At 44.5% G+C, this 12,152-nt stretch overlaps 1 protein-coding gene across 1 annotated transcript in view; it reads right to left on the bottom strand.

Annotated features, from left to right (window-relative positions):
• plxna2 (plexin A2) overlaps window positions 1-12,152 on the bottom strand; it is a 153,918-nt gene that overhangs the window by 94,676 nt on the left and 47,090 nt on the right. Inside the window, exon 3 of the mRNA XM_054609985.1 lies at window positions 9,588-9,722. Within this exon, the coding sequence (XP_054465960.1) occupies window positions 9,588-9,722 (135 nt within the window). The remainder of the gene's footprint in view (window positions 1-9,587; window positions 9,723-12,152) is intronic.

Genomic DNA, 12,152 nt, shown 5'->3' with positions numbered 1-12,152 from the left:
AGCTGGTGGTGTAGCGAAGTAAGCTGTCAGCCCCTCTCAAACAGGAAAGATCAGTCTACAGCGTCAGCCCGAGACCTCTACATAAACACCTTTACCACAGTGCTGGGGACCGAACCTGCTGCTTTCAGCTGGCGTGTGGGCTCAGCTTCAAAAAGTACTACACTGCACTTCACTCGGTGATTGCAGCCCCATCTCGGCGCTAAGGAGGAAGCCGACCGACAGAAGCTAAAAGAGACAGCGAAAGCAGGAGTGACAGAGGCAGGGAGTCTGGAAGACGTGGCCTCCCCCAATTATAGACCAAACATTGCCTCTCTATTCACTCTACCGTTCGCCTGGCTCCTGACAAACCCATCGTGATTCCTTCAACCGGCACTCGTGTTTCTCCCTGACACTCTCTAGGCTCTAATTAGGCTTGTAAATAATTATTGCAATTAAAGCCTACAATTAGGAGGACTGAAGCACCGCCATTAGTTTCACAATAAATGTCATGAGCATTCTGCATAGGCGCAGGGAGGAAAGAGACAAATGCAGTGCCATTATGGAGGCAGACAGGCAGTGAGAGTGAAAGAGACAGAAAGAGAGAAGGGGTTGTATGACGGCAGTTGACATACTCGCAGCTCTTAATTATAGAGCTGATTATTCTGGCAGGATGGCTCCTGGACTGCTCCTTTGGCTCACATTCACAGAGTGACAAAGTGTACACTCAAACACATATACTACACACAAATGTGAACTAGGGCTGCAGCTATCGATTATTTTAAGGAATAAAGTATTCTACTCGATTAACCTTTGATTAATGGGATAAAAAATGCTTTTGCTTTATTTAGGAGCATTAGAAGATGAGACAGAATCTCTAATCAATCATCACTAATCCTTCTTGATGTTGATTTTATTCACATAATATGAAGAAAGGAAGGAAAAGTAATGGGGAAGGTGTTTTGAATTCAGTATCTTAACACAGCAACGCAATTTGAAGTAGACAATCTATCTATCTATCTATCTATCTATCTATCTATCTATCTATCTATCTATCTATCTATCTATCTATCTATCTATCTATCTATCTATCTATCTATGCTCATTTCTGTAAATGTGCAATTAGATGCATTTATTCTGTGCAGAATCTTGCATGACTTCTGCATGGTTCAACCATGTAGCAAAAGCGGAGACTGCATGTAAAAATGAGATCCTTTTTTTCGTTTGTGGGTCAGCGGGATAATGGCAAACTCTGGGAGACCACAGACATACAGAGACAGAGGTGTCAGAGAGTCTAAGGATCATGTATCCTTTTCCTCGTTATCTCATATTATGTCAGGGGGCCAGCGAGAGACTCCTATGGGAGAGATGGAGGGGAGGGCGGGGATGGGAGGAGACAGCCGTGAGTTTTGTAGCTGGTATTGAGGGGTGTGCAGACACACACATGATATGAAAAGCCAGACACAAACAAACCCTTATTTACATCTTGAAATTAATTCATACTAGACTTGACACTATGGAATCTAGTTGTTGATGTCGAGCTCGACACGGCTACACAAATTTACAGCTTGTAGAGTGTGTTGGCTTGTATTGACCTCTGCTATAGCAGGGGGCGTAGGTGTGAAGGTGGGAGAGGAGAGATGGATGGATGGATGGATGGATGGATGGATGGATAGGGAAATGGGAGTTAAGAGGGCGTCCAGGCTGGGACCTGGGTGCACAGGCTTCTATTAATTAACACCTTGATGGGGGCTGACAGGACGTGTGTTGCTATCAAATAATGAGGTTAGGATTGGCCAATGGTTCCAGGGCACAAAACCTGATTAACACTAATCCTGGCTTAAGTCAATTAACAATGCCTGCTCAGGGACTCATGCAAATGAGGTGCCTTTGTTAGGTGGGCAAGCACAGAGGGGGAAAACAGGGCTCGACATTCAGACATGTAAAACATGGCTAGAACATAGCCGAAAGGGGTAAGGATACTCATATCGGTCATCATGAGAAATAAATAGCTGACTACCAGTGGTCCGAAAGATGGATGCTATTAAAACATGATTGAGTAAAGGAGCTTCTCTGACTGACCTGCTGAGTGACCTGTTTGGTTCGGTGAACAGAGCCAGTGAACCCTTGAACTTCCCACAGCCCCTGACCTCACAATGCTGAGTGACTGCACATTAACAGATAAAATGTCCATACATTTAACCACACACATGGAGCGTGTATGTCAACATGCATCCACATAAACCTTCCAACACGTCTGATTGAGGCAGGAAATGAGGCACAGGCAAAATGCACGTAATTTAACTCCCATAAAGAGACCATAGCATGAGGGAAGTGAATCTTTCATTCAACAGCTGCAATGTCATGTGATACAAATTCACACGACTGAAAAACAAACAACTACTAGACAGACATTGAGATGATTGTAGTGAGGGATGTGGCTGGACACAGGGTAAGAATTAAATCCATAAATTTCAAAAAATGTAGATAGCTACCACAAAGTAGAAGCAATTTGCGGTCAGACTAGTTCATTCATTTTAAACTGCACAAGACACAGACTATAAATATACAAATATGTGCACGCACATAAACTCAAGATTAAGGGAGCTTGACAAGTGGGTCAGCGATGAAAGCAGTTTCTTCAGAAAGAAAAGCTAAATGGCATCATCAATAACATTGGATGTGTGTATTGACAGGAGAATTTATCCTAATTTGTCCAAGTGTCAATATCAAGTGAAGCTGTCAGGGAAGCAGTGAGGATTCTAAGCCCAAGGTTCCTAGCTGAACCCCCCCTTTCTAACTGCTGAACACCTAGGTAAGGAAGCGGCCATGCGATTGATTTGCTGGCCCTCACCGCATACGGTTGTTAAACTGACCCCGCCGTCGCGCTAACATCCCAGATAAAACATGACAGCCGATCTATCAAGGCCGGTGTCTGCTGTCTGACTGATAGTGGGCTGTCCCGGTGAAGTTGTTGTTGAGGTCTGTCCAAAAACAGAAAGTAGTAAGCTGTGGCCACGGTTCCCCTCTGATGATCGGCCTTGATGAGGGAGGAATGGGATGCAGTTCTGTGTTGTCCATATGTCGGCACATGGCATCACAGTTTCCTCACGCATGATGGATAACATTTGTTCAAGTCACTCCTCTCATATAAACACTGGTGTAGACTTTATGGTCACATGGCATATATGGCACCGCATGTATAGACAGTTGTACCATATAACACCTCATTTGACCTCAATGAAAGCCTTTGTAAGGTACAAGATATCTTTATTAAGTCCAATACATGTGGTTAGAAAACCCAAATACCGATTCAAAAGAGTTATTTGGGAACATTCAGGAACTAACGAGATTAAAGATATCTCTTGGAATGCAGAAAAGCACTTCGCATTCAAGGGTAAGAGAGAAAGAAATTCCAGTTTTTGGACCTCAATTGGATTGTGGGAAAACACTGGAGAGGGATTGAGAAGAGAGAGAGCTAACTGAATTCAGCACATTGCTCTTTCATCCTAAAAGCTGCCTCTTGATTGTCCTCTGCCCTGTGATGGTGGGTAGTGGAGTTATTGGGACTCTTTGTCCGAGTGTCACTGACGGACAGATTGGTAAGAAACACAGAGATAAAGGTCAACGGTCAAACCCCTGGGCTTGTTCACTCTCTGGCAGCTGCAAGCTAAACAGTCTGCCCATGAGGCCCAACACAGGGTCAAGGGACAGCAAGAAAACACTTGTTGAGGTTGTGGTAGTCACCGGAAACCCCTTCTCTACTCAGCCCTGACTTCAGACTAACAAAACAGTGGAAAGGAAGGAGGGGCTCAGAAGAAGTAGACACAAAGCGCTAATCTTTTGTCCCTGTGCCATTCTGACTTTGTTTGCCCTACTGCTTTCCTCCACAAGATTGTTTTGTTCCTCTTCTTTTAGAAAAGGAAGCAAGCATCTTCTAGTAAGCGCTGAAATAAATGGTTAAAATAAGAATTGATATTTTAGGGAAAAACATCAGGAAAAACACACAACATTACACACACATTCTTAGGTATTTGAATGAGTGGTCTGGACATAAGCCAGTCTAATCTGCTTGTTGCGGACAGTGCAAACAGTAAACCCGAAAAAAAAAAAAAAAAAAAAAAAAGGCTCCACACCAACACAGCTGCTAGTCGCTGTTTTTAAAGTCTGCACAAGCTGCGGCAGCTACAGTGCACAGTGGAAGGCCTGGCTATAAGCCATTATGCGTTCCATGGCCATTAACACATAATATCATACACACCAAAGTCCCGCACCATGATGAGCCAGTAGAATGTCAGCTAATCTAAGCCTGGACGAGGTGTGAATGAATCCTATTTCCTCCCGACTATATAACCACTGAACCCATTTCCTAATCTAACCACAGCATCCAAACAAAGGTTCTGAGGGATAAGGAGATGGAGGGAGGAGAACCACAAAACTCGAGAGGGAACGGAGGTAGGGGGTGCTTGGAGGGAGAACAGGTCTAGGTGAGGCCTCATACAAAAAAATGGTTTTAAAAAAAAAAGAAGAAGAAAGAATCCATGCATGGATTTCAAATTTCACAGCTGAGCACCTGGAAGAAATTGCCAGGCTTGAAAAAAAAAAAAAAAGAAGACTTCTTTTCTTTTTCTGATAATCTGTGAGCTATAATGTTGCCGTTCCATACATGGAGCTGGGTGAGGGAGGAAGGATGGCGTACGAGGATTGGAGGCTGAGGGGGTTTAATGTTTGCTAAAGAGCCAGGGGTGTATTGGAGAGTGACAGCAGCACATGGCTGAACGCCTCTATAGGGGGAGGAGTGTGTGTCTGTCCATGAAAGACGGGTCTGTTTTACAAGCCAGCTCAGTATCCCTCAGTTGGTCATGCTAGCAAGAATTTCACACTTATCCTTATAAAGAGCTGGCAATGAGATGGCCACAATTTCACTGGGAACAGTATCAAGTTTGTTAAGGTCTATTATGTACTCTTGTGTGCCTCAGACATAAAACATTACAAAAACCATTCAGCTCAATTACAAAGTCAACACATGCCTCTTTGTTTGAGATTGAATTAAGACATGATAAAAACGTAACAATCCCGTTTTTTGTTTGTGCTTTTTTATGTGTTTTTTTTCTTTTCTTTATTAAGATGTTTTCGTAAATCTTTTCAGGCAGCACTAAGACCACGCCACAGGTATCACTTCAAACCCCTTTCAGATGTTAAATCTTGATTGTTCCCCATGAATAATACATTATAGCCTGGGCTCTGCGTACTGGCCGCTGACCAAAGCAACTGACATAATGCAGTCACTGATTCTCAATCCGTGTGTGATGAGTGCTCTCCCTACTGCTGGGTGCCAGCGGCCGTAACAGCACAATACGCCTCAAAGGGGAATGAAAAGGCCTCATAAAAAATGTTGATAATCCAGGCCCCTCAAGACCCGATTTGATACTGGGGCAGTTGTCGCCATTTATCCCAGTATGCTGCATTGTGACGATAAACCGACAACAAAGAGAGCGAATGCTGCTCATGGCCTCATGCGGGCCAAAGTGTCAGGCATGCGTGTACTGTATATCCGTCCAATGGCCTCCAAAATGCAGTACAGCATACACAAACATACGCAAACACAGGACTGATCACAGTGTTAAAAAAACAAACAGGTGAGGCCATTTCATTCTCAGGCATATACATCTGAAAAGAAACATGAGAAAGAGAGAGAAAAAAAAAGGAGTGGTGGGTAATGAATGAGAGACAAAGAGAAGGACACGGGCTCCAGTTGGTGGGGATGAAGCCGGGCCAAACACTCACTGAATTTGCATGAGCTGGCAAAAGCACCAGTGGTTAAGCTGTGCTCCAGCTGCCATTCACGCATGGATACTATTTCTACCTGTTTGATTAGAGCCTTTTTCTTTTTGCCGTAGGCACGGTGTATCTGGCTGTATATAAAGCAGGGCTTATAGATAAAGGTTAAAGCCCACTGTAAAACGTATGTAGCACGTACCCATGCATGCTTTCTTACAGCCGTGGAAGCTGTGGTATTCACTTTGAAATCCACAGCTTTTTGATGCAATATTAACTACAGGGAGGTGTTTTAAGAATGTAAGACATTTCAGGGGGCATTTCATGTGACGCAGACGAAAAAGGGAAAAGACAGAAGAAGAGGAGCGGGGAAAAAGTCGAGGAGGCAGCTCAGCTCAATCTCCAAAAACAGCTATGACCTTTTTCTCTCCATCACTGCGTTTGCCGCCGGCGTCGCTACCCAGCAAAGTACCACAATCGCTGGGTTATTGGTCTAAATATAGTAGCAGTCACACACACACACACACACACACACACACACACACACGCGCAACATGACTCAAAAATGTGATCTGGCAGAAATCCATACAATGGATCTGCAGAATCACAGGATGCACAAGGACATTTGGAAGACACACCGCCTTAAGTGCAAGTCCTATGAAGATGACGAGCATGTTTAGAGGTTTTTCAAAAGAAGCAACATCGTGGATATAAACAGATGTCTGAATATTGAGAGATGAAAAAACCTGCTGTTGTATATTTCAGGACTGTCGGCAATAACACTGCACCCTACAGGAAAGCAAGGACACACACACACACACGAACACACACATTTTCAAACTGCTCCTGCAGAAGAGAAAGTCAGTGAGCCAGGTCTTTTCATCAGTTCCACTGCGCTGCCTCGCATTGGGTCAATCTCACCACATCATTAACATGGTGGATGCTATTGTCATTATAGCTACAAAACAAAAGCACAGTGTAACATGGCAGCAGCATGATTCGAATGTGAAACAGGGAGCTATTAAGTATGTTTGGGGGGGTGAGTGAATGATCGGTGTCTGGTGTGGGTGTGTAAGAAAGAAACAAATGAGAATGAGGAAGAGTGAGATAGAGAGAGAGAGAGAGCAGAAAATTCTTTCACTCACTGAAAGATAACTTGGGGTGGGCAGTGAATGTGTAAGAGACTGAAGAATATCTATACATATGCAGTAGGTGTAATATATATATATATATATATATATATATATATATATATATATATATGCGGTTGAGAGAATAAGGCAAGATGAAAAGCCTCCGAAAGCCTCATGGAGATTCCATTTGAATACTGAATGGGAGACTCGCATGTGTCTGTAATTATAGTTTTTTTTTTCTTTTTTTGTGCGAGTGAACATGTGATTGCGAGAGCCAGTGCATTGTGTCGGCACCTATGCAAATGAAATCAGAGGGAGCATGTGCTTCGCGTTCGTCCCTGTGGGTGCCTGTCTGCATGTTTGTGTTTACAAAAGGGCCTCGCACATCCCACGACTCCCAGCTTCGCCGCAACACACACAGACAGGTGTGAGGAGCGGAGGGAGCGAGAAGCCCAGATTGTGGAGCATGGCCTCGCTGAGCAAATATTACTCTCGCTCTCCCAATTCCTCTCTCCCTCTCATTCAATGTCTGTCTCTCTCTCTCTCTCTCTCTCTCTTGGTCTCTCTGTATCCTCTCTTTCCCACTGTGCCAAACACAGAGGGCCTCTTTGTTATTCAGAGTCGGAAATGCAACTGGAGCCAAATCGGCCCTGCTTTCCGTTTGATATCATCCCTCCCTTTGTTCTTCCCGTCTCCCATCGCCATGCGCTCGGCCTCAGACGGCATCGAGCAGGCACATGGGAACAAGCGGAGCTCAGACGAGACGGATCTCGTGATGTCATGTGTGTCTGACTTCGAGTGTAGCTCGAGGTGACATTTAGACTAACCATGAGATAAAGGTCACTGAAAGCTAGTGCAAACGGGTTGGTTTAAAGGTGGATAATGTGTTTTTTCAAGTAGATAATCATTTATTGAAAAATACAATGTGGTTCCAATTACTATACATCCTTAATCTACCCCCTGAGTAGTAAAAGGTTACATCTGACAAATTACCCTAAATATTATGCATTATTTGAGGTTCCATCGCAAAATCCCAGTCTGCCCGACTATCGAGTGGTTTTCCTTGAACATGCAAGGCAACATCCCCAAAGTAGTTGAGAGCATTTCAGTATGTGTGTGCGTGTGTGCGTGTGTGTGTGCGTGTGTGTGTGTGTGTGTGTGTGTGTGTGTGTGTGTGCGTGTGTGTGTGTGTGTGTGTGTGTGTCTGCTTCGATCCTCCCCAACCCCCGGAGAGCAAGACAGAAGAGTCTACGTGCTGAATACTAATATTATTCGGCAACATCACTTCTAATTCAGATGACTAGCAGTTATGAGCTCAACATCAAAAGCTTGTTTCATCCGCGGAATAAGTGGGAATAACTGATTGAGTAAATATGGGAAACAGAGTTCAGACTCAGGTACAAACTCGTCTTTATTTGTGGAATCTGTCATGATGAGTCATCATCTTACTGTAAGATATATGTGCATGTAATGTGTTTGTGCGTGGATGTATTGAATTTGACAACTCTATAAATGTGAACATACAAGAGATTTAATATTCTACATAATTTGGCCCACCATCGTTCAGATATCCGTCCTACTACAAATCTCAGCCGTAGCCTAATAACGGGTGAAGCATGGAGCTGCTACTGTTGATGTGATTGCTTTTGACATTGTTATATTTTTATTCTCACAGCAGGAAAGTTTAGGACTGAAACAAAGAACAAACCACACACGGCAAAGCTACGCATGTGTTCGTCACAGATGCCAAGGGGTGAGAAAAACCTGTAAATGATCGTAAACCTGTTTGCTCCTCTCTCAGCCTAAATAAGTCCTTCACACCACATCTGCCCAGCGCCGATCCTAACCTGTAAGCTCTAGCCAGCCGGTTTGTTGAGTGTGTTAAAAGCAGAGATAAGGAGAGAGGACTGCAATCTATCACCTCGCACTGACAGCCTCGCACGTCGTCTGTCTCCTGGGCTGCTGCGCTGCCACGCTCCCCTGCAGCTGCTCCTCCTCTCCTCTCCTCTCCTCCCTTCACTTCTCCTCCTCTGTTCACCTTTTTCTTTTTTCCCTCTATCCTTCCATGTCGACTCTGTCCTTGTGTCCCCTTCCATCCTATACGCCTTTTTGCCTACTTAGTATGTCAGCTGCATTGATGGCTATCGGCTGCTTCCCAGCCGCCCTGCAATGCTGTGTCACTTCATTAGAAGTGTGAAAGGATGACCTTGCACTCTGTCTCTTTTTTTTGCTTAGTGTCTCTCTTTACTCTAACTCATACACTACTCCAGCTGTCCCTCTTTACCTCATCACTCTTTCTTTCATACTCTGCCTCAGCGAGCCAGCCGGCGAGTGCCCTTCATCTCTCTCTCTCTCTCTCTCATTCTACCTTGTCTTTTCCTTGTCTCTCTCTGTTTCTTTCTCTCTCCCTGCCCTCATTGTTCCCCTTCATTATCAAACGCTGTCACAATGTCCCCCGCTGTGCCACCCAGGTTATTTATAGCTAACAGAGGGGGGTGATGCTCATGATGCTGAGAGGTGGGCCATCTTGGGCCCTGTTGGAGCGCACACACACTTTCACACACTTTTCCTGACATTTTCTACATAAACACAACTACATCCAAAAACACTTACACACAAAGACACACCCTCCATTCTCCGGCAAGAGAGCAGTAAGTGAACAGAGTTTTGCGTGCATGCATGCGTCTTTCCAACACCTACCTGTCTCTCAGACATGACGTAGAGGTAGTTGCGGTCGAGGGAGAAAGCCATATCTCGCAGGACAGGGCTGCCGTCCTTGATGACCGACATCGTCTCGTACTGGACTCCACCGTGAGGCGGCCCGTCGACACGAATCTGAGAAACGCAGAAAAGAAACAGGTCCATGATTGCTATTTATATCAGTATGACAGCAGGAGTGGGAAGACAGACGAAGAATGATTGATAGGGATGTCAGACGTGGGTCAAATAGTATTTGCAAAACAATCTATTATTATCATTTAGCGACTTGGAGATTGGAGTAGGTGGAGATACTCCATGATGGCTGTTTGGATAGTGAAAGAGCGAAGAATTAAAGATGGCAGAGAGATAATTAATTGACATTCAAATCTTTTCTTTTAAACTCCCCAACATGTGTGTAACTCATTCTATCATTCCATGGTATGAGGTAAATGTGAGCCCCCTGAGATTCGGCTTAGGATGGGGTTACAACAACTGTTAAGAATTATGAGCTAATTTTGCTAGAGCCTTGTGAAACCTGAGCTCTGTTTTGCTTTCCCCCTTTCTCCTGATGAGTGATGTTGTCCCTCAGTAAAGCCTTGAAGAGGCCAAGACCACCTAACTTCAAAAAAGCCTTCTAATGACTTATTCGAGGCGCATGATCCTCCTGACCAACATGGGCCCCGTTTCTTCTTTATTCAAAAAATGCTTGTTGGACAAATATATAGCCAGGACAGTAAATCTTGAGGGGCAGCATGGGTTTCGTGACGCTGGGCGTGAAAGATGTCTCTGTGATGTCAGATGTCAGTAGGCCCTCCTCCACCCATGAAAGCTGATGGCTCTATCATCTGTCCATCCCCGCCTGCTCGCCTCCACCCAAACATTCATCTATCTATTCAGATACTGACAGCACCAAATAGAAGCTAGACTCTCAACAAAACATCACAGAGGGGAACGTCAAGGTCATATGTCTGTCAAAACAAGATCAACTGGGAGGGCAGGAGGGTTTGGGAGCAAATGTGCAGACACGCACACACAGACACACATACAGGCCTTTGTGTATGTATGTGTGTCAAACTGCTGCATGGTAAAGTAGGAGATACGTGATGTGAGTTTACACAAAGCCCCTGGAGCTCTGCCTTCAAAGCTTGAGTGTTAGCCCAGTACACGACAGCGGGCGGCACATTTGAGGGGCAGAGCTCGAAAGTGGGTTGAGCCTTCCACCGCTGACCTACGTCTGACCTTGGCAGGCTAAACCAAACATGGAAAAAGCAGACATATGTGAAAACCATATGTTGGAGAAGAAAGGCAGGATATGGGGGCCGTGCCAGTCTTCGTCTGGTTACTGACACTGCAGCGCAAAGGGAGACCTCAGCAAATAGGCTCGTCCATAAAGCATGTCGACGGTGCAACGGCCAGGCCAGCGCTGTTCCGCTCACTATTGCTTCTGTGTGGGTGTTGTGCATTTTATGTGTGTTCACCCATAGGAGCAGTCTGTCATGCTGTGATATGTGTCCGAGCAGCCCGCCGCAAGGGATCACAAGATAACCCGACCTTCCCCCCTGCACGCCTGCAGTTCATCTGAATCAGATTGCTATCACACAGTCTCTCGCCACCGTCCAGGGACCTCTAAATTCACATTTGGCCAGAAAAACACACACACACACACACAAAAACAGCTGTTTCTAAAACAGGCAACCTTATTGATATGAAGTGCTATGTTAAAATGTTCTGGTTAATCAGTGTGCCACATCAACATTAAGGTTAACATTAAGTTTAATCATGATACCACTTCAAAAGCTTTAATCTCCGACAGATCTGTAATTTTATTCCATCCATACAAGCAACGTGCATAGCGATATTTAAAAAAAAAAAAATCTGTCATAATCAGGACATTGCAATTAAGTATCAGAGCACTTTACAAGAATGCTGACATCCGTATAAAAACATCCACATCTGAGTTGAAATCATTAACCCCTAAAAACCACCCATCACCCATCTTCTTCATTAGCAATAACCTTAAATAAAAATCCTGCGAAGAAGGCAATGAGTACGAGCCAATCAGAGACAGCGTAGGGCGGGTCTTCATGACATTTCGCCCTAGTCCTAGTAATCACTTAACAGCAAACACATTTAATCAGGATTTTTTCTTTTTCTTTTCTTGAACTGCTTATGGTTTGCACAGAGACAATGGAAACAACAGAACCGACACTCGAGCACTCCAGAAGCCTCACGCTATCCCGTCGTTGTACACACAAACACACCCACATCCAGTTGCTGTTCACATTAAGAAGCTGTTTTTTTCTATAGAAGCAATACATCTTGCAAACTGTGTTACATTCACACATATGTAGATACAAACACACACCCACAGCATTGGAAGGAAGAGAAGAACTGAGTGTGTGTGTGTGTGAGTGTGTGTGTGGGTTGGATGTGAGGGACCTTGAGGGGCAGGCTCACCTCTGGGTGGGCGAATGAGACAACAATAAAAAAAAAAAGAGAGAGGAAAATTAAAACCTTGGGCAAGTAAATGGAAAAAACAAAATAATTCTGTCTCCATCTCTTAAC

Source organism: Anoplopoma fimbria, chromosome 12, assembly GCF_027596085.1.
Source record: "Anoplopoma fimbria isolate UVic2021 breed Golden Eagle Sablefish chromosome 12, Afim_UVic_2022, whole genome shotgun sequence".
NCBI classification, from domain to species: domain Eukaryota; kingdom Metazoa; phylum Chordata; class Actinopteri; order Perciformes; family Anoplopomatidae; genus Anoplopoma; species Anoplopoma fimbria.
This window is presented reverse-complemented; position numbering and strand designations above follow the sequence as displayed.